Raw genomic sequence first — 23,775 nt, 5'->3', positions numbered from 1 at the left:
AGAAGCTGATTATCAATCTGTGTCACTCTCCTCTCTTCCTAGAGTGATCCACAACCTGTTGCATATCTCTGAGTGCATGCACTTGATTTTAGAGCAAAGCTATCCAAATACGAACCCATCAGTCTCAGAAATTTCAGAAGCACAATGTTCTGAGAAGCAGAACTAAATCTTTGTTACTCTCGTACAACTTATTACTGTAAAATTCACGATATAATATTAGATAGGCCAATATATCATAAATACTCTAAGATGATTCTGTAGGAAGGGTTTTTAAAAAGTGACAACCAGTTATATATAATTCGAATCAAAGAACGTGTATTTTTTTTTTTTTTTTATCTCTTGAAAGAGTTTTAACTTATGGTGGTTTAGAAACTTGGGTGCAGAAATCAACTTGTATTGTTTTGTTTTAACACTAATAGAAACCTCTTTCATTTGGTAGGTCTTTTTTTTTTTTTTTTTTTTTGAGACGGTCTCACTCTGTTGCCCCGGCTGGAGTTCAGTGGCATGATATCAGTTCATTGCAACCTCTGCCTCCCGGGTTCAAGCAGTTTTCGTGCCTCATCCACCTGAGTAACTGGGATTACAGACACCCACCTCCATGCCCGGCTAATTTTTTTTTTTTGAGGCGGAGTCTCGCTCTGTCACCCAGGCCGGAGTGCAGTGGCACAATCTCGGCTCACTGCAACCTCCGCCTCCTGGGTTGAAGCAATTCTCCCACCTCAGCAACCCGAGTAGCTGGGACTACAGGAGTGCGCACCACCACCCCCGGCTAATTTTTGTATTTTTAGTAGAGACGGGATTTCACCACGCTGGCCAGACTGCTCTGGAACTCTTGACTTCAAGTGATCTGCCCGTCTCAGCCTCCCAAAGTGCTGGGATTACGGGCGTGAGCCACCGTGCCTGGTCATGGCTGGCTAATTTTTGTATTTTTAGTAGAGACAAGGTTTTGCCATGTTGGCCAGACTGGTTTTGAACTCCTGGCTTCAAGTGATCTGCCTGCCTCAGCCTGCCAAAATGCTAGGATTACAGGCATGAGCCACCATGCTTGGCTATTCTGTGGATCTTAACATGCCGCGTGAGTTCATAAATTTTTTAGAATTTTGGAGAAATGAGTATTTATTTGCTCTGTTTTGTCTGGATGATATAAATTCAACTGAACAGTACATATTAGTGCAGGCTAAATTAGGGTGAGGTTGATAATTTCCACATTGAATAATATTGATAGGCAACCTGTCTAATTCTTTTTTTTTTTTTTAAGAAACCACCTGTCACTGTACTGTAGTTTTTTTTGTTGTTGTTTGTTTGGTTTATTTATTTAATTAATTTTTTTTTTTTGAGATGGAGTTTCGATCTTGTTGCCCAGGCTGGAGTGCAATGGTGTGATCTCGGCTCACTGCAACCTCCGCCTCCCGGGTTCAAGCAATTCTCTAGGCTCAGCCTCCCAAGTAGCTGGGATTACAGGCATGCGCCACCACGCCCGGCTAATTTTTTGTATTTTTAGTAGATATGGGATTTCTCCATGTTGGTCAGGCTGGTCTTGAACTCCCAACCTCAGGTGATCTGCCCACTTCTGCCTCCCAAAGTTCTGGGATTACAGGCATGAGCCTTCGTGCCCGGCCCACTGTACTAGTTTTGAAAGATGATACAATTAAGAGAAATGGGTTAAAGGGGTCCTGGTATCTGTGCATTATTTCTTACAACTGCATGTGAATCTGCTATTCTGAGAAAAATTAAAAGTTTAATTTAAAAAAAATTAATGTATCATAAGCCACATGGTCTGTCTTTGTGCCATCCATTTTATATCTATCTTGCATACCTAAAAGTATTTTAGAGTATTTTCTGGAACTTTATATTCCAGGAAATAAATTCAAAAGGGAGTATTTATTTTTTTCTGTTGGAAATTTACAGGTCACTTTTCTGTAAAATAGACTGTCTTTTTTATATTAAAATATGAATATAGAAAGTTAATATTTAAAGTGGCCTTTTACATACAGACAGTAACTCTCCCATAAAACAGCTTAAATGTTCAGATCTGTCTTAACCCGCTGAGAGTGCTATATATCCTATCCAGCATAATCAATAGAGCATCTTGGTTGTACCTAGCCCACTTCTCGAAAGTTGTCTAAAATATCTTCACAAGACAGATAGCATCTCTCTATTTCTTCCTGAGGAGCTGTAACTATCTATTGTGCCAGTTCCCATTTGATTTCATCTAAAGTTATTTCCCTTTCTTTCATTTTTGTAGAATGAAAAGGTAATGCATTCATCAAGAACATTTCAAGACAATCTTGCTGTTCCTAGCATTAGCTTCCAGCAAAATGATCAGAATTTAATACTTAGACGGTGCTTCTGATGTATGTTAATAAGACGTAGCCTTCTATGAATTTTAACTATTGGGAGGGTTTTTATTTTTATTTTTTAAACTACTTTTTCTTACATCCCACACTGAGGACAAATAGTAAATGTGTTTACCACAAGGCACATTACTTTCATCTTCTCACGTTGTATTGGTTTATTATATTTTTTCTTTGCCTACATTCTTCCCTATTTGTCTGCATATGCCATAGTGCCTGACACAGATGAATTCAAAATATGCTTATTCAATTCACACAAGAATCAATGGGAGGGAAATTATGTATAGATGGGGAAGTCAAGAGTCATTTTCTAGTATGTTACTGAGCCCATAAAAGTAAGGCAAGTAGTAGGACACTGTTGCATTGAGTTTACTTTACCTGGCTCTTAGAAGTTTTCAGTAGAGTAGCAACTTAAGAGCACACAGAGGCAAGCTAAATAATGAACAAACTAATTGCAAGCTGGTAAAAAGAGAAAAATAAAATCTTAACAACCTTGGTCATTTCCACATGCTATTTCCCTGACTGAGCTTGTGACCCAAGCTAAGTGTTGGAGGAGGATGTGGCGCTGCTGGTCTGCTCAGACACAGGCCAGGGGTAACTACCCCTCCCCAAGGTCAAGCAGGTGTCTGGAGTTGAAAGATACTCTTTGCCCTGCTGACTGCTGCCTCTCCGTAGCCCTGAAGAGCCACTTGTCTCTTCCAAGGTCAGTGGAGACAAGGATGTGTGAGCCTTACTGAGAGTCAGCACCAGGCTACACTTTAGATGGGCACCTTACAGGTTTTTTCTTTCTTTTTTCTTTTTTTTGAGACAGAGTCTTGCTATGTTGCCCAGGCTGGAATGCAGTGTCACCATCTTAGTTCACTGCAACCTCCGTCTCCTAGGTTCAACTGATTCTTATGTCCCAGCCTCCCAAGTAGCTGGAATTACAGGTGCATGCCACCATGCCAAGTTAATTTTTATATTTTTAGTAGAAACGGGGTTTCTCCATGTTGGCCAGGCTGGTCTCAAACTCCCGGCCTCAAGCAATCTACCCCACCTCGGCCACCCAAAGTGCTGGGATTACAGGCGTGAGCCACCACGCCTGGCTCATTACAAGGTTTTCGATGGCAATCTTTATGATGTCTGATTTCCCTCCAAAACTGATGGACTTTTGTGCCTAGCCCCCGTGCAAGATGTGATCCCACAGTGCCATGGTTGCTCAAGTGTAACATGATGCCCTTTAGTAATCAAGAGATTGGTTAGGAAGTTTCTAGGAAAAGTGTGTTTGTGTGTGTTTGAGGGGGGTATGGGGGTGTGTGTGTGTGTGTGTATGTGCATGTCTTCATATATTTCTGATAGTTTAGGCTTTTTGCCTGCCTGCCTGCCTGCCTGCCTGCCTGCCTCCCTCCCTCCTCCTCCCTCCCTCCCTCCTCCCTCCCTCCTTCCTTCCTTCCTTCCTTCCTTCCTTCCTTCCTTCTCTCCCTCCCTCTCTCCCTCCTTCCTTCTCTCCTCCTTCTCTCCCTCCTCCTTCTCTCCCTCCCTCTCTCCCTCCTTCCTTCTCTCCCTCCCTCTCTCCCTCCCTCCGTCCTTCTTTTCCTTTTTCTTTTTCTTGTTTTGATGGCATCTCACTCTGTCTCCAGGCCTGGAGTGCAGTGGCGCAATCTGGGCTCAGTGCAACCTCTGCCTATTCTTTGTATTCTGTTGGACTCGATATGTCTTTCTCTACGGATCTCTCCATGAGCTTTTACATTTTTTGTGGTTTCATTCTCTCCCACATTTCCTCCTGTGTCTTCTTGCATTTGCCTCTGCTGGGGCATGTCTCTGTCTCTCTTCCTGATTCTGCCTGTTTCACTCCCTGCTCCTAGCCTTGGCCCCCTTCTCTCCCTTCTTCCTGTCTTTCTTCCTTAGAGCTGGCCATAGAAGAGAACTGAAGTTTAAAAAATGTTTTTATTTATTGTATCTGTGGAGTAGATTTTGATATTGACAATAATAACCTAAATGTGTTCTTATTTCAATAAAACCTCTCTTATCCCTGATAATATTGGATGGGGAGGGCCTGGATAAGTGAAATACATGAATGATTCCCCAAATGTATTTTTAGGGTCTCAAACTCACCTGGTACCAATCATTGCTTTTATTTTTATTATAACACTTCCATAGCCTCCTCAATGTAATGATCCTTAATAAGTGTAAATATGGGATGATGATGGTAGACCATTGTGGAGTCATCATTCCTTGATCAACAGTTGCTTTTTTACTCTGAGTTTTGTTTATGTCGCTAATGAATAGGTCATTTCACCTACAGAGAGACTGCCAAGCTTCTGATTAAGAGCAGGACATCAGCCAGGTAGACAGACGTTTGGAAACATCTGGGCCCTTGGCATTGTTTATATTGGGCATGCCTAATATAAACAGTGTCTTTGTAGTACCCTGGGGCATCTCTGGTTAGCTTAAGGTTGCCCAAAAAAAGAAAATGTAAGTTTAATTTTTAAAATCCATTCTTTATTTGGGAAATGCTAAGTGTGCTTTTGCTCTACTTTATACATTTTCCCGTTTCAAAGGCCCACGTTCTTTGGCCCTTTCATTCTAATACTATCCAGCTTTACGTGAACCCTGGAATTGAGCTTGGAGCTATTTCACTGGGTCACTGTTTGGCTAGGTACTCTGCAAGCTGTGTTTCCTGTCTGCTAAGCTCCATTTTCTTTGTTATCCCCACAGCCTCAGTCCCCAAGTTCAGGTAGTAGGAACTAGTTTTTGTGTAGACAGAAGCCTAACTAGCCAATTACCCTGAATGTTACAGGCGATTTTTTGAAGAACCTTTTCTTTTTTAGGGTACAGCGTTCTCTGCTAGACTCCTCCATCTTTCATGTCTTATATGGTTAAAGTGTTAACTAATCCACCTTGTTCATCTCACTCAGTTTAGCAGTGAGTTAACTGAGACCCAGGATAATCCTGCAGTTTATCATCTCTTGGATATCTGAGGTTGCTCTTACTCAGCATGTCCAGTGACTCTTCACTGGATTACTGCTATCAGCTCCTCACTTACTTCTACTGACCAGCATTGCTTTCCTCCCAGGCCTTCTCCACAGAGTAGCCAGAGTAATCTACTTAGTTCCCTAATCTGATCTTGCCTGTCTGTCTCTCCCTCTTTGTTGTTCTCTCTCTCAAGCATATCAAGGACTTCCCATTTCTCTTGGGACAGACATGGACTGCTCACTGTCCGTGCCTCATGCTCTGTCCTCGTGTTCCATCCTGCTCTCTGGGTACCTGTCACCTTGGCTTTCTCTTACTCGTTACCACTACCACGGGACCATTGATTCTTTCTTGATGTTCTCCCATCTTGTTGGCACTTCCCCGGGGTAGCTCCTTTAACTCTCAGCTCAGACCATGACACCCTCCCCTTCTCTCATCTGGGGTTCGATGCTCAGGTGCTACCCCTTGTCCACTCACAGGTTTGCTTCTGTTGTCTGTTTAGTTCTTGGGACCTGTCTTTTTCCATCAGCCATAAGTTCCATAAGGGCAAGAGTTGTGTCTGATTTACCCACCTTTTTCTGCCAGTGATTACTCAGTAAATATTTGTTGAGTGTTTGAAAAACATAAATGTCAATATCTACAGGGAAATTAGTGGAAGGCTGGAATTAGAGCCAATGCATTCTGACTTTCAGATAAGAGTGTTTCCCTTTTACCAGGAGCCCCAGGGCATCCCTCTGATGTCACAAGTATTGTGGAAAGTGGTCTGGGGATCCCATCATTAGGGTCCAATAATGGTAGGCTTTTTTTTCTACCTTATAGTCTTGGCAACAGTGCATCAGGGTAGGAGGATATGATAGTAAGTTGCTAGTTTTCCTCACATCCATTTTTCTTTACTTTTTAGCACCTGCTGCTGTTTACTCAGATTTTGGTGTGAACATTTGCTTTAGCCTGTGTTATACACACATGTTGAATTTAATTTATCAACAGTTGGGGGATGTCCTGCAAAGAATGCTATGAATGCCAGGTACTTGGTCAACCCTTCCAGTTCAGGAGAAAACTAATTCCTTATTTAAGATGTGACCTGACCCACGCTTTGCCCTGGCCCATTGCATAGCCTGGAGCGTGTTTACATCATGGGGAGCCCCAGACATAGGGAGAATCTGGTGAAATCTATGGATCCTTCCCTAGGATAATAACCTTCCTAAAGGTTGCAAAACACCAGTGCTATTCTATGATGTGTATGAATTGCTGCTATGAGTATTCTTCGTGTATCAGCCCTTGTGAACCCCTTAACAAACCTGTGAAGTAGCTGCTATCTTATTCCAATTTTACAGAATGGGAACGAAGGCACCAAGAAGTGCATTAACTTTCTCGTAAGTGGACAGTGGCAGAAACAGGATTCAAGTTTGGACTTACTGGCTACAGAGTCCAGCTCCTAAGCTCCATGTGTGCACCATGCTCAGAAATTTACTTCTTGTATCAGGAAGGTATAGACCTCCAGAGCCCATAGGTAGCCACAGCTATGGACTTTTGGCCTCTAGGTTAAGAAACCCTGAATTTGAAGCTTCCAGCTTCTTCTAGTCTCTCCATCATTCTGCTTTGATTTCATCACAATCTACATTAATCACAATCAGGATAGTTCTAGAAACTTCATTCACCACATAGACCTTTCCTGTCTTTCCCCTTAGCCCATATGTCTTAGTTAGTTCAGGCTGCTGTAACAAAATAACATAAACTGGGTGGCCTAAACAATAAATATTTCTCAGAGTTCTGGAGGCCAGAGGTCCAAGATTAAGGCACCAGCAGATTCAGTGTCTGGTGAGGGCCTGCTTTCTGATTCGTAGATGATACCTTCTCACATTCCATGGTAGAAGGGAAGGCAGCTGGCTGGAGGCCTCTTTTTTTTCTTTTTTCTTTTTTTTGATGATACCTCATTCTGTCACCTAGGCTGGAGTGCAGTGGCAGGATCTCGGTCACTGCAGCCTCTGCCTCCCAGGTTGAAGTGATTTTCCTGCCTCAGCCTGCCAAGTAGCTGGGATTACAGGTGCCTGCCACCACACCCGGCTAACCTTTTGTACTTTTAGTAGAGACGGGATTTCACCATATTGGCCAGGCTGGTCTCAAACTCCTGACCTCAGGTGATCCGCCCGCCTCAGCCTCCCAAAGCACTGGGGTTACAAGCGTGAGCCACTGTGCCTGGCCTGGGGATCTCTTTTTTAAGTGCACTAATCCCGTTTACGAGGGTTCCACCTTCATGGCCTAATCACCTCCCAAAGGCCCTGACACATCATACCATTACATGGGGGATTGGGGTTTCAATTTGTGAGTTTCCAGGGACAAAAACATTCAGTCTATAAAACCATTCATTGTTCTCCAGTCTTTAGCTGTTAGCTTGGCACCTTCCAGTTTGTGCCTTATCCAGATTCAACTTTTCCTGCTGTTGTTTTAATTTTTAGATTAAATTTTATTTGTATTTATTATTTTTGTAGTACCGTTTTCTTCTAATTTACTTATTTCATTTTGATTAAATGAACTGATTTTAAAAGAAAACTCTTTATCAACACCATTATTGGAAAATCCAGTTCTGTTTGACTGGTAGAGACTTACTGCTAGAAATATGTCCATAATCTACAAAAATAAATCAACGTTGCTCATGTTATTAAATTTTAGCGTTATGCTTACTCTTGAGTAAAAGTGGGAAATGAATGAGTATCAGGGAACTATGTGGGTTATATTAGCACCCAACTATGATTTTCTTTTCTTTGATATGATCAAAAAGATAGAAATAATTCAGAAAAGGCAGTATCTTTTTTATTCTGTGTTTTAGTGAACTAAAAGCATCTACTCAATACTTAAGATCTCACCCCCAGGCCCAGACTGGGCACAGTGACTCACACTCGTGTAATCTCGGCACTTTGGGAGACCAAGATGGGCGAATCTCTTGAGGTCAGGAGTTCAAGATCGGCTTGGCTAACATGGTGAAACCCTGTCTCTACTAAAAATACAAAAATTATTTGAGCATGGCTACTCAGGACGCTGAGGCAGGAGAATGACTTGAACCTGGGAGGCTGAGGTTGCGGTGAGCAGTGATCACACCAGTGTGCTCCAGCCTGGACAACAGAACGAGACTCTGTCTCCAAAAAAAAAAAAAAAAAAAAGTCCTTACCAATCTGATAGACTCCAAATGGTATCTTATTGCTGTTTCTGCCTGTATATTCTTACCCAGGGCAGACTCGGGTGCCAAATTACAGAGAACTTAGAATGCAGAAAGAACGGTGCAGACCTAGGTAACAGAAAAGAGGAAGACGTGGGAAAAGACACCCAGAGAGAGAAGCATCCAGAGAAAAAGGAGACCAGTGTCCCAGTGTGACATCCTTTTTGGCATGCAAATGTTTACATATTGCTTTAGGTTTTGAACATTTTCTTGAGAAGCCTTCTCACTTCCGTGCTCTTCAGAACCAACAGAGGTAGACACCATCTCAAAAAAAGTAAAATAAAAGATCTCCTCCCAAATAGTATTTGAGCCACCCCTGCTCTTGCTATTGTCCCTGCCTAATGACACTTGTTATTGTGTGAGAAAGACAGTATTGCTTTAAAGTATAACTTTCTCTGAGAACAGAGAGTTACACCTGTGTAGCCAGTCTTCCGTGCTGTCCAGGAGCTCCAGCCTTGATTCTAGAAATGAGTTTGAAAATAACCGCCACTGAATATGTGTTTGCTGGCTTCCTGGCCCTGGATCATCTGCTTTCCCAGTGTGATTTTTCTCCAGGTGTCAAAATAGCCCAGCCAGGTAGGCACTGCAGTAATTATCACCATTTGAACAGTGGTAGAAACTGAGGCACAGGGAAGTTGGGTAACCTTCCTGAGGTCACATCACTGTTAAGTGGCAGAATGGAATCCCGACATGTCTTGAGCTCATATGCATGACATCTTGTGCTCTGCAGTGACTACCTTCAGTACATTCTGTTTCAAACAGTTCAGTGTTATCACTGGTCATCAGAAAATGTGCTATCTGGGAAAGTTCTCTCATTCCAGTTTTGTGTGTAAACAAAAATATAAGACATTTTTGGAAGGGGTGGGTGGACATGTAACATGCTGTGTGCTCTGGTGAGAAACACTGTAAAATGAAAAATGAGATTAATGTTTCAGATTGTACAGTTCCCTAATTATGCTTTTAATTATTCATATAAAACAAGTAAAATGACCCCTGACAGAGATATAAATGATTTAGGTAAAATCAAATATTTATAAGATGCTGCTGATTCCCTGGGTGTATTGTAACAGATGCAATCAAAATGTTTTGCCTTCGTCCTCTGGATGCAAAATGTTATGTATGGAACTTATAACCGGCTGAGAAGAATCAACAGTGTTTGAAATACTACTGAGCTAATGCCTAGATGTTTTGACATCAGAACTAAAGGTATGTGGTCGGTATAATATAATATTTTAGAAGATATTTTATAATATCTGTATATATAGATATATTTTATATAAGATTTTAGATATTATCTTCTAAGATATTATATTTTAGGGGTCACACAATGATAAGTTTCTCATTTTTACATTTTTAAATGATTTGAAAATCAAAAGTTGGTAATACTTCATGACACATTGAAAATTTTGTCAAATTTAAATATCAGTGTGGTTAAATAAAGGTTTATTAGATCATAGCCTCACCCATTCATTTAAGTATTATCTTTGGCTGCTTCTGTGCTATAAAGACAAGATTGAGTAGTTACACTAGAGACCAATTGGCCTGCAAAGCCTAAAATATTTACCAACTGGCCCTTTACAGGAAAAGTTTATGACCCCTGTTCGAAAACGTACCCAACACAGAGTGAAGGTGGCACAGTGCTGTAGCGTGTTTAACTGACACAAGAAACACTTGCTTTTACTTCATTTTGTCCTTTAATTTGCTGTTCTACTAATTGAGCATTCCTTGTATATTTTTTCAGAAGTTGGAGAAAAACTGCCTTTTGAATGCAATAAAAAGGGATTTATATGAGAAGGTTCCTTCACTTGCTTTTAATGCTTCCTTTATATAGAGAAGTACTGAAACTAATTGCAGTATTCCAGAAATGGGTCATTAGCCTAGTCCCTATCTTTTATGGAGACCTAATTTTCATGCAGGATTTCTCGCTAAAGCTCTAACTAGGATCTCTTTAGGAAGAGGAAACAGTGAGGATAAGTACTTTCCCATGGCTTACACAAGCTTGGCTTTTGATCACAAACCATTCGGTATATTGTTTGGCACCTTACATGTATTTAGCAGCCAATAAGTATTTATTGAATGAATGAATGAATGAATGAATCCACTTCTAGATAAACAAAAAAAAGGGAATATATCTCTTGAATAGAATTTGTTTTTTATGCATTTAGACATTATATTCCTTTTGGAAAAATATTTTTTGTCAGTGTAAATCTAAGTTATTCTCAATTTCTCCTTCCTGTATTTCAAGAAAGAGCAGTATATTTTTGAAATTTAGGGCTGGAATTTAATTGAGGTTCCCTATGTTGTGGATGCTTTCAGGTGTTCTTTGGATGGGTTAAGGGAAGATATTTTTTGCTTGAAACTAAAAGAAACAGTCAAGAAAACTAGTTAGCTGCCAGTATTTGAGTGACTTCAAGAGTAGATTTTGCATTACACTTTCCTGGGTGCTCTTATTAAATACAGACTCCCAACTGTCTTCCCACTTACTGTTGCCTTAATATTGGAAGCACCCACACATTTTTATTTCCTGATATCTTGCCTACATTTTCTGACCAAAGAAACATGCCTATTTTGCATCTGGCTGATCATATCTATTTCCTCTCTTGTTCCAGACCTTGAATCTTGGGTTAGCCCCATGAATCAGTGCTTAAAAAGAAAAATCCGGCTCTCTAGGTGATTTTGACCATTAAGCAGTTTTAGGAGACACTGATTCAGAGCGACTTTTTCTGTCATTATTTCCATTTTTTTTTTTTAATCTGTTAAATGGATAAGTAATTCTGAGATCATTCTCTGGGAAGTATCATGATTTAGGGCCAACTGGTGCTCTGAGAGTATTCTGCAGCTAGAATGGACTAATTTATTCAGGCGGGTGTATTCAACATATTTTTTCACAGGTACATGAGGACATAATTCATATCATGGTAACTTTATTAAAAGTAACAGAAAAACTCTGTTTGGTTTTGAAACTCACTTTGTTTTCCTCTCTTCTCATTCGTTTCACACAGTCGCCATCCTTCTGAAAGACGACTATTTTGTCAGTGGAGCTGGTCTGCCTGGCAGATTCAAAGCTGAGAAGGTGGAATTTCACTGGGGCCACAGCAATGGCTCAGCGGGCTCTGAACACAGCATCAATGGCAGGAGGTTTCCTGTTGAGGTGAGAGAAAGCCAAGATCTCAACGTGTAGCTGTGCTTCGGTCTTTATGTTGATCAGATGCTATGCCTTTACCTTCAGTCATTTTGCAAATCACACCTGTACAGTACCTAACTTCCTCTCTCTGGAAACCCTTTATGCATAGTATGGCAGGTGGGTATCCATCCTTGTTTCTCACCGTTGTTTAACTGGAGAAACACAGAAGCCACAGGCATCATGGTTTAAGTAGACTCACTACTGGTTGATGATGTTCATCATGTGTTTCATTTGACACAGTTTCTTTTCACTGTCTGTTCCCATTTTTGAAAGGTGACACTCTGTACGAAACTGGGTTGACTTCATTTTCACCCTTAAGAAAATAGAAAAGTTGGCAACATGAAGAGGAATCTCTCTCAGAACCTTCTCTTGGTGGCAAAGTTTTAAGTTTTTTTTGCTCCCACTGGCTGTTGAAAAAGAGGCTGTGGTGGTATGAGTCACTGTTAATTTTGTTAGGATTGATGGTGACATTTTGCTTCTGCTGTGTCAGTCTTCTCAGTGATCCATCCTGCTGGACAGAAGAAGGGTGTGGGTGCACTAGGTCAGATGCTGCTGTGTATTTGCTTAGAGCCAGGGTGAGGGAGGGAGCATGTCTCCAACTCCTTTATTAATGTTGGGTAGGGACAGCACATCTCTTCCAGTGCCAACCTTGTATATTTCCTTTAACCATGATTGTTGTGTGAATATTCTTTTGCTGTGATGAACATGTTTGTTTCTTGGTAGGTCCCCCATGTGGTAAGCCTTAGAGGTGTGTGGAAGAACAAAATGGATGTGGTTCTGAAACCTGCCCAATAGTCCTATAGACAGTTTTTTGGGATAAACATAGAAGTTGACCCTTCTGCTGTTAAAACTTCACACTTGTATTTGTTTTATTTGAGTTCCTTCCTCAGGAAAGGACCTTCAGGCCTCTCAAAAAAGTATCAAAGGACTGAAGTTCACCAGTCCATTGCACCAAATGCCTCCTTGCCCCTCCTTAGTTCTTCTTTTCTTACACATTGTTATGTTTCTTCCCTGCTATATAAATCTCTAGTTTTAGTCAGTCGGGGAGCTAGATTTGAGACTAAGCTCCCATCTCCTCTCTCGACTGCAGCACCCGATTAAAGCCTTCCTTGGCAATGCTTGTCATCTCAGTGATTGGCTTTCTGTGCAGCGAGCAGCCAGACCTAGACTGAACCCCTGGCGTTTCAGTAACAGTTCCAGCCTATGGCTGTACTCAAACATGGAGTGACTTTTCACTGGTAACGTACGTTAATCAAAGGAGCTGCATGGCCAAGAAAGGTTTTCAACTGTTAGAATTTCATAGCTTCTAAGTCTTGTCCTGCTTTGATAATCTGATGAATTCTTGAGACCCCCTTCACAAAGAAGACACATGCATCTCTCTACACATAGATTTACATGTAACTGATAGGGTTTCATCATTCTCCCTAGCTCCTCAGGCCCATTTTTGAACGCTCTAAGTATCCTGGAAGCTCTGGTGAAGAATCTCTACACAATATGAAAGTAATATTTATTTTTCTATAGATGCTTATATGGCTGTGTAGATTTGTTTCTTATCCACTGTTCCTGGAGAAACCAGTGATAACGGCTCTGAGAAAATGCTTCATGTTTTTTCTTGTTTAGCTGACAAGTTCTCAGTATCGGAATTCTTCCTGCATTAGGACTCCTCTCTCTGTGGGACTTCCTATCCTAGTCACAATAACGGTATCTTTCATGAGTTGGCTTTCTGCTTAATGGGTTCTGTTCCACCCTTAAAATGGAATGAATCATTTCTTAGAAGTCTTAGCTTTATTTCCACTTGGAAAACTTTATTCCTAGAAGCAAAATTACATCATATTCTTAAGTGTAGGATTTTCCTTCTGGTCTTGCTGACAGGTTCCCATTGGCAGTATGAGTTGAAGGGGTAGCTTTGTGTCCAGCCAGCCTTGCTCTGTAGCCTCTTTGTCTTAGAATTGTGTTGCTGTTTGTTCATTTAATGTTGTTTTGGACAAAAGACCTGTCCTGAAAGCTTAAAAACTTAATCAGATGGCTACTTTGGAAAAGAAGACCTCTACAGCGAGGAGCTGGGAAGCTTGCCTCTGTGTAATTACATTTCCTCATGCCAAAAATGGCCAGTTTCCTCTTTACATTTGATTCTGGGAATAATGTATCAAAGACAAAGACATTAATATCCTTTTTTTTTTTTTTTTTTTTTTTGAAATGGAGTCTCACTCTGTTGCCCAGGCTGGAATATAGTGGCACATGATCTCAGCTCACTGCAATCTCCACCTCCTGGGTTCAAGCAATTCTCCTGCCCCAGCTTCCCAAGAAACTGGGATTACAGGTATGTGCCACCATGCCTGGCTAATTTTTGTATTTTTAGTAGAGACGAGGTTTCACCATGTTCGCCAGGCTGGTCTTGAATTTCTGACTTCAAATGATCCACCTTTCTCAGCCTCCCAAAGTGTTGGGATTACAGGCTGAGCCACCGCACCCGGCCAGAGATTAATATTCTCTTGAAACCTATGACTTTTGGTGAATATTTCAGTTTTACATTTCTCAGAGGGAGCCATTGAATTCAGAAGCTAATTAGAGATGGCAGCCACCAGGGCCAGGCGCGGTGGCACACGCCTGTAATCTCAGCACTTTAGGAGGCCGAGGCGGGTGGATCATGAGGTCAGGAGATCGAGACCATCCTGGCTAAAATGGTGAAACCCCGTCTCTACTAAAAATACAAAAAATTAGCTGGGCGTGGTGGCGGGCGCCTGTAGTCCCAGCTACTCGGGAGGCTGAGGCAGGAGAATGGCATGAACCCGGGAGGCGGAGCTTGCAGTGAGCCGAGATTGCACCACTGCACTCCAGCCTGGGCGACAGAGCAAGACTCTGTCTCAAAAAAAAAAAAAAGAAAGAAATGGCAGCCACCATGCCCAGGCTTCTTGTTTGACCAGGTCGTTTGGATGTTTTTCTTTTAAGTAATGTCAGATGGTAAGGCTGCCTATATCAATTGGGCGCCTCATTGAAGTCCATCTGATTCATAGCTTGATTTCTAAAAATGTGATAACCATATTAATGGTATATTTGGAGGAACTTGAATTTCAGAGATTAAGTAACTGCATTAAATTTAACTTTAAAATATGCACAAGAAAGTTGCTTGCTTTTGCCCAAAGTGTGTCTGTGATATTTTATGTTAAGTTGCTTTATTTGAGCTCTTCATTGATACCCATCTCTCCCTACCATTTTTGTACTATTTGAGCATCTTATGCTTGGTTTATTTCTTTTCATATAACTACATTGTTTTCCATATAACTACATTGTTTTTATTCTAAAAAACTAGAATGAAAGTAAGAAAATTTAATTTATCATGGAGCAATTTATCAGCATTGGGGACATTAATTATTTGTCTTGCATGCAGTATGTATGAGGGCTACAGAAGAATCATTGTTGAAGATTGTACTAGGATTGTTAGAATATAGCTATGGTTCTGAGCTGGGGACAGCATCTCCCCCCTGCACCCTGGGACATTAGGTAATGTCTGGAGACATTTCTCGTTTTTGCCATTGTTAGAAGTGTTATGGTATAACTTTCTAGTTGGTAGAGGCCGGGGATACTGCTATACATCCCAATGTAAAGGACAGCCCCCACTAAAAGGAATCATCCAGCTCCAAAATGTCACTAGTGTCACTGTGGTGAGATTCTGGAGTGGAGAAAGCAGTGTGTTTAGTGGAATTAAGCATTTCTTTAACTAAGTAGCATAATTTAAAATACATTTGAATAAAGAGGACTTGTTTCTTGGGAAGTCATTCCATCCTCTTTGGTTTTTAGAGAGTAAATGTACCTTGCCTTATGTGTAACAGCATTGCTGTTCCTGGTTTCTTTAGTATCTACTTGAGATGCAGTCACGACCTTGGGAATTTTAACAGCTCCCTCTGTGCTGTGGCTCTGCAGGCCGAATTTTAAACATATGCCCCACAGGAAGCTGGATCTGCTCCCTGAGGGTAAATGGCAGCAAACTCAACTTTGTAGGTTTTGTTGCTTCCCAGGAATTCTTTGAGGTCATCTGAGACAACTTTGTAGACATCCAGAAATTAAAGCTCTCTGAATTTTCCTGGCTGGAATCCTAGACTCAGTCTCGTAGTTCCTACACTTAAAAACATCCAGTCTAATAGTTAACAAAGAAAGCCCTTGTACAAACAAAACAACAAAACAAGATGAAAGCTCTTCAATAACCAGTGTTCTTTACAGCTCAGTTAAAGTTAGAAAAGAAAGTCGAAGTCAGATTACAATGCCATGCCTCGGAGACTGAACCCAATTTGGATCCTCAGATGCCCTCGCCTCCTGTTACTGAGGTTTATTCCTTGCCTAGCAGCACATTTTTCTTGAGTATCTTCTGTTGTACGTGTGCTGGCACACAAAGATTAAGTCAGAAAGTCACAGTTCCTGCCTCAAGGTATTTACACTCCAATGGTGACACAGAAATTAAACATTGGTCATGTAAATGTATGTGTAATTTCATTTATGTTATAGTCTCTGAAGTAGAGGGACATTTTGATAGAGGATGGAAGCTTTCAATGGAGACATGGATACTTATTAGATGGAAAAGATGAGTTGGAGCTTCCTAGTAGAATAAGGATATGCAAAATCCCTGAGGCAGGTGGTATTTGTTAAGTTTAAGGAATAAAGAGGCCAGTAGAGATTTTGGTAGGCAAGATAATGTCTCTTCTTCCAAATGTCTGCTATAAATACGTTACTTTATGTGGCACAACAGACTTTGCAGATGTGATTAAGTGTTCTTAAAGTAAACAAACTCAGGATATTCCAGTCATTAAAACAGGATGACCTGTTCCAGTTCTTCTGTGGGTACTCAGCTTTCTCTCGTCTGTCCAGCCACAGTTATCTATGACAGCTTCTATCGTATCCTAAACTTTTTTCCTATTCCACACTGATTCCTGTTCTGTGGTTAGTAACTCAAATAAAGGTTCATATAACACTAATAGAAATTGAATCATGCTGTATTTCCACTAATAACCAAAGTTGCAGTTAATACAAAGAGAAACCTCCAGATAAAACCTTTGAGAACTCCAGTAAAGTGGGGGGTTCGTTGCATGCTTGTTGTTTGAGGTAATTAAAATCTTATTTATGACAATAAAAGATCATGGGAGTTGTTGTTTCAGACTTACTGGTGCTTTATGAGTTGAAGTCTTCAATAAGCTTAAATGATCCAAATTGACTGTATGTGCCCCTTCTGGTAAAAGTCACAGCTGGTTCATTTCAGCTCTTTTCAGAGCATTTTAGTGAATGAATAGAAGCAAAGGCATTTTTCCTAATGTATACCATGTACACATTACCATATGGTACAGGTCTGCAATCCCTTGTCTGAAACTCTTGAGGCCAGGTGTTTTAGAATTCAGAATCTTTCTTAGAAAGGTATTATAGCCCAGCGGTCCCCAACCTTTTTGACACCAGGGACTGGTTTTGTGGAAGACAGTTTTTCCATGGACTGGGTGGGGTCGGGGGTTCAGAATGAACTTGTTCATTCTGGATCATTCTGAACCAGAATGAAACTGTTCCACCTCAGATCATCAGGCATTAGTTAGATTCTCCAAAGGAGCAAGCAGCCTAGATCCCTCGCACGTGCAGTTCACAATAGGGTTTGTGCTCCTGTGAGAATCTAGTGCCGCTGATTTGACAGGAGGCAGAGCTCAGACTGTAATGCTCCTTGCCCACCACTCACCTCCTGCTGTGCAGCCCGGATCCTAACAGGCCATGGACTAGTACTGGCCCTGTTGGAGCCCATGTGCCATGTATATTTCAGAAGGCAACCAGTAAGGTCTGGAACTACACCCTTAAATTCATTAGTATTCCTATAACAAGCAAATGAACAGCCATGCTAAGTGGAAATATCAGTTCTCTACATAGCTTCACATTTCTTCATATCTGGTTTTACCACCAAATTAGTTTTTGTACCAAATTCATAAATAACAAGAACAAGACACCTTTTGGTCTTGAAAAAGTATCCAGGGCCATTGTATGGGTCTCATGCCTATTGAGTGACTTCAATGGCTTATGTCTAAAGAGCACTACTGGGTAGTTACAACCATGACACAAGCAGGTTAAATCATGTGTCTCCCTGTGGGATGGATGTGTCCTGGTACTTCTCTCTTCCTCCTCCCATCCTTATCTTCATATTTTGCAGCATTCTTAGGCAAAGTTCAGGATTGTCCAGCCAGAAGTTGCTAGTTTTAGGCTGACCTTGTTCTGTGATCGATTCTCGTTTGAACATTCTGTTTGGGCCTGCAATTGTCTTCAATATCCATGTCTTCAGGTATGTTACCTTGACCTCCTACTGCACTCTTCTCCTGTCTGCTCAAATCCTGCCTTCCTCCTGAGAGCCTTCCTAATGATTTGCCATCCATTTTATGAAGTCGATCGGGGTTCTTCCCTGGAATACGTCTGTCACATTTTGGTTGGAGAGTTGTCTTGTAATGACCCCTAGGTTATGGCTCAGGTAAGAGAATGCGTTCCTTGTCTCTGGTAAGCACGTGCAGTTGTGTCACACACACAAAGGCCTTGCACAGCGCCACCCTCTCCACACTGATGCAGGCACTCAGGTTCCTGCCTTACTTAGATGTGGACCAGCCTGTCTAGGGTTTGAGGCCCACATGGATCCTGAGCTTCAGCAGCATGATATGCTAAAGCCTAGACTACATGTCGGGTTGGGTAGCACCCCTTAAATAATCCCTCCATCACTGCTGGAATAAGTTTATGTATACATATTTGTATGTGTGTATGAATGATGAGGTCTTACAGTGTCACCCAGGCTGGAGAGCGGTGGTGTGATCACAGCTCACTGCAGCCTCAACCTCCTGGGCTCAAGCGGTTCTCTTGCCTCAGCCTCCCGAGTAGCTGGGGCTACAACCACACACCACCATGCCCAGCTAATGTTTTTTATTTTTTGTAGAGACAAGGTCTTGCTATGTTGCCCACACTGGTCTTGAACTCCTGATCTCAAGCAGTCCTCCCTCTTCACTCTCCCAAAGCCTGGGATTTCAGGTGTGAGCCACCATGCCTGGCCTAGAAATAAGTGTGATGGAGGAAATACTTTCTTGAAGATTTATTTGTACATTGGCATATTAAGGGCTTTGAAGAATCCTCCGCTGAAGAATCTGTTTACCTTTGTTTAACACAATGTTTCCCCAAACTTATATGACCTCTGTCCCTCTCTTCTGTGTGTGTGTGTGTGTGTGTGTGTGTGTATGTGTATGTATGTAAGTTCATAATATCACTGTTTAGGAAATGTAAGTTTATACTTCTCTCAACTTTTAGTCCATATTCCTTTTAAGAAATGGGGTCCTATTCAAATAAATTGTTGTTTTGGTTTCTTTTTTCTTTTCTATTTTGTTTTTGAGATGAAGTTTTGCTGTGTTGCCCAGGTTGGTAGTGCTGGCTACTCAGCAGCATCTCATGAGCCCAGGAGTTCAAGGCCAGCCTGGGCAACATAATGAGACTCTATCTCTAATAAAATAAAATAAAAAATAAAGCTATAAAGACATCTTGGCTTGTTCAAGAAACAATTTTTTAGCATCTTTATGAACTCGATGCTATCTTGTTTTATCATTAGAGCAAACTGTCATCAGAGGGGGTCTGAGATATTTTCTATTAAAAATAACATTTCCAATATGACAGTTTTTCCCACGTGTTGTGTACTTTGTGTCAATTCCTAGAATTGTTACAGGTGATGCAGGATTTTTGCTCCTTTAGCTAAGCAAGGTCCAGGTTCTTGTCTCACGACCGGGAAAAATTAGGCACGCGGACACCAGAGAGTGAGTGCAGTAGAATTTATTAAGTGAAAGGAAAGCCCTCAGCAAAGAGAAGGGTCCTGAAAAAAAGGTTTCTGGTTGCCCCCTTCCCAGTTGGATACTGTGGCTTCTATCTAAAAAACTGATGAGGCTGGGTTCCTTATTTTTATATGGCGTGAATTCCTGGTGGTTCCACACCATCCTTCCAATGCGCATGCAGGCCCTCAGACTGAGCTGCTTCATATTGATTTATTTCCCTCCTGTGCATGTGTTAAGGAATTGAATTTTCCGCCACTGGCATATTTAGGCAAGCTCCCTGTGCAGGTTTCCTTAACTGTACAAAGTATCTGGTGTAAACACATGGGGTGGGTCGGAGGTTCTACGGGAACCCTTCCCTTACTGTCTGCCTATAGTAAGCTGGTTAACTCCTTTCTTTTTTTTTTTTTTTTTTTTTTTTTTTTGAGACGGAGTCTCGCTGTCGCCCAGGCTGGAGTGAGTGGTGCGATCTCGGCTCACTGCAAGCTCCGCCTCCCGGGTTCACGCCATTCTCCTGCCTCAGCCTCTCCGAGTAGCTGGGACTACAGGCGCCTGCCACCACGCCTGGCTAATTTTTTGTATTTTTAGTAGAGACGGGGTTTCACCGTGATCTCGATCTCCTGACCTCGTGATCCGCCCGCCTCGGCCTCCCAAAGTGCTGGGATTACAAGCGTGAGCCACCACGCCCGGCGGTTAACTCCTTTCATAGATTCTCTGAAAAGTTTCTTTTTTCACAGAGTCCTTTGTCATGAAGCTTAAGACAGTGCCTGTTTTCCCCGTCCTGCGTCTTCATGGAGCGTGGACGTGTTAGATCATCCCATGGTTATCTGGTGTTTGCTCTTCTGTGGTGTAGCCTTGTAGTGACTTCCATCAAATGGGAAAGGAATTGGTTGAAATTTAGTTAATGACTTTATTGAAATAAAGATTCCATTTTAGAGCAGAATGTTTCATCCTTTGCTAGTGAAATGTTTAATTTCCATCTGGCTGATCTTTTATGTGTATGTCCTATGTTAATTAAGAGGAACATCTGAGGATGCTCTAGTACTTAGAGAATACTCAGTGGAGAAGTTAGTGCCTGGTTGTGCAAAGCAAGCGTGCGGGTTTTGTGAGGTAAAACAGCTTTGGTCCCTGGCTTGGTAAATCTCCGTGATGTCTGGCAGTCCTCATCGCAGTCATCCTTAGACAAGAACTTGGCTCAGGGCTGTTTGATGGTGTGTCACCGACACGTGGTGTGCTGGTAGCTGTTTGAATCATACTGAGAATTACAGTAAAGAAGATGGCACACTCCGAAAAGAGAACCTGGTTAAGTTAGAGATATTCTCAGTGTAGAAACTGAGTGACCGTGGTGGCCCTCACAACCAGATAGAAGGCTTAGGGTAGTGGCGGTTGTGGTTGAAGTCACTGATACTGCTGTTGGTAGTGGTAATAGTGATGATATTGTAGATGCAATTTGATAGACACGACTTATGTCAGGCACTTTCTTCATGTCAGCCTTATGAGAGAGGGACTCTCCTTATACCCATCTTAAAGATGGAAAGACTGAGCTTCTGCAATGCCTTAAGTGGCTTGGTTGAGACTTACTGTTAGTGCTCCAGAATCTGGGCTCCAATATCTCCACCACCTTAACCATAATTGGTTTTATTAGGTAAGTAATTCTGCTGCTTTTCTTCTCATTGTTTTAGGTTGTTTTCGGAACCACTGATGCAGTAGGTAGAAGTCATCTTTTTAGAATCTTAACTGTTGCTTATTGTACCAGTTGAGTGTTCCTCATCTGAAGTGTTTGGGACCAGAGATGTTCAATTTTTAATTTTTTTTTATTTGGGAATATTTACTTATATATAATGAGGTTTCTTGGGGATAGGATTCAAGTCTAAACACAGAATTCATTTATGTTTCATATGCACCTTAGAATTTGTTAGTCTCTCATGTAGTTTAGTATCAAAATTCCATTATTGTGGTCCGGAATCAAAAAGTTTGCAAGTTTTAGTATGTATGGTAGTAACTGTAAAATACAAACTGGATTTCAAGGACACAGTATAAAAATAGAATGTACTATGTCTCAGCGATATCTTTTTATATTGATTTTATGTTAAAACAATATTTTGGAATGTTCTGGGGAAACAGATTAATTCAACAGAAATTGAATTTCTTTTACAGTAAATATTCTTGTTTAATATAAATTGTATTATTGTATAACATAAAAATATTTCTTAAAATAAAATAATATCTTCCTTTTTACCTCTTTTAAAGGGGGCTTCTGAAAATTTCAAGGGACAATGTATGGTTCACATTATATTTTTGTGAACACATTTTATGTTGAATTTTTGGTAATTTTGACTTCTTCTCTTCCAACGACAACAACAAAAAAGGTGAAAGGATAGAAAGTAGCAGGTATGTACAGTGAACAAGTCTGAAGAACTAATGTACAGCAGAGGGACTATAGTTAATAAAAATGTATTGTATGCCGTATTCAGGATTTTCACTAAATGTGTAGATTATCTCTGCTCTTGCAGCAGGGCATGGGTAGCTGTGGGAAGTGATGGATATATTAATATGTTTCACTATAATCATCATTTTACCATCTAGGTGTATGTATCTCATAATGTTGTATACCTTAAAATAAAATTTGTTTTAAAAATACACATATAGTAGTTCAGTTTTATATTGGGGTCTGATTTATTTGTTGAAAAGGCTTCACTTAGATGCTGTACAGGTTTTTTTTTTTTCTTCTTTATAAGCTTTAAGTTTTTTCCTCTTATTCATTTTTGCGACATTTGTTCCTGGAGCTTTGAACACTGTTCTTCTCAGAATCCACTTCCAAGCTCGGGAACTCAAATAAAGCTGGCTGGGGAGACCTTTGTACACTGAAGGTAGAGACTTCCACCAGATCAGATGTATTGTAAGTTCAGGTCAAGAGGATTTATGGGCTTGTGTATCAGCAACACTACCAACTGCCTTTTTTTCTTGTCCTGTCAAAATTTGAGCGGGAAGGTTTCAAGCCGTCTTAAATCTAAAGCCTTCAGCAAGTTCTTTAGTGCCACCGCCACTCAGAAGGGACAGTCAGAAAGATTTATAAGGAATAGAAGGGAGTAAAGTTTGAAAGAGAGTCTATTTCCTCTCTTCCCTTTAAATCCGTGGCATAGAATTTCATTGCACCCTCCTTTAATGGAATGGGAAGAAAGTTTCAAAAGCTTCTCAGTCCGGATTGTTTGGCCTGGCGCTGTATTGTGCACAGATACTGCTCTGGATACATTTACTGTGATGGACGGAGACCAGCTGGGCAAATTCACCAAAACCCTATCTTATTTAAAAATACAAATTTCATCTCGAGTGTTTGAGGATGTCTTAGCAAGACAGGGTACTTTAAAACTCTGGTTAGTATGTGGAAGATATTTAGGTTAATAGTAAAATAACTTCTAAATCCCAGCTATTACCATACAGATAGAGCTTCAACTCCTGAATCTCCCTATTAAAACCTTCACTCTGTTCATTTCTAAAATTCAGTATTTCAGGGAATTTTCTGAGTTCATGCCTCTGTGTTCAGCATTCCCTGATTAGGGAAGACTTGGAGTGAGAGAAACCTCACGCACTCCCCTTTGCTATTTCTTAGCCTGCCTCTGTGTTTGCTTCTTTGAATTTGTCTTTGTCTCTGATTTCCTGTCTCTATCTCTTTCATCATCATTCTTTGTGTCATTTATTGGAAGGGTAGAAGTGGGTACTGAAATACCTAAGCATATATAGTCAGCACCCATCGAAAAAGATGCCCCGAGCCTATTTTCTGGATTCATCTTATTCTATCTAAATTATCTGCATAAAAAGTGACTTAGGAAATGCTGCATAACATGTCTTCCTCTTAGAGGTGGATAATGGGCCATCATAGTCCTGAGACATATTCCAGGGCCAACATAGTCTTGAGACATATTCCAGTAGGGAAACCCCAAATAGTTCAGTGGAGAGCTTTTCTTTCAGACACAATGCCATGATAATACAGTATGTAGAATGTTTAAATTACTTCCTTACCGGCTTCTCTAGAGACAGTTCTAAATGATCCACAGTGTTTATTCATTTGGTTGATTAACAGAGCCTTCTCTGTGGAGGGCAGAGTGTCCTGGCCTCAAGAGGCTTTTTCTTCAGCAGGCACTGAGGCCCTGAGACAGGAGCCTGCCTGGCCTGTTTGAGGCAGAGGCAGGAACCCAGGGCTGCTGGAACAGCGGGAGAAAGGAGCAGAGTGATAGGAGGTGCGGTCAGCAGATAGGCAGTATG

General features: G+C 41.1%; 1 protein-coding gene across 3 annotated transcripts in view; it reads left to right on the top strand.

Annotated features, from left to right (window-relative positions):
* Nucleotides 1–23,775, top strand: part of PTPRG (protein tyrosine phosphatase receptor type G) — a 743,963-nt gene that overhangs the window by 434,594 nt on the left and 285,594 nt on the right. For all 3 annotated transcript variants that reach the window (XM_003273634.3, XM_003273635.3, XM_030802031.1), the window contains exon 4: nucleotides 11,523–11,671. In XM_003273634.3, the coding sequence (XP_003273682.1) occupies nucleotides 11,523–11,671 (149 nt within the window). The remainder of the gene's footprint in view (nucleotides 1–11,522; nucleotides 11,672–23,775) is intronic.

Source organism: Nomascus leucogenys, chromosome 21, assembly GCF_006542625.1.
Source record: "Nomascus leucogenys isolate Asia chromosome 21, Asia_NLE_v1, whole genome shotgun sequence".
Lineage (NCBI taxonomy): Eukaryota > Metazoa > Chordata > Mammalia > Primates > Hylobatidae > Nomascus > Nomascus leucogenys.
Note: the sequence above shows the minus strand (reverse complement) of the source record. Positions and strands in the feature narration are given on the sequence as shown.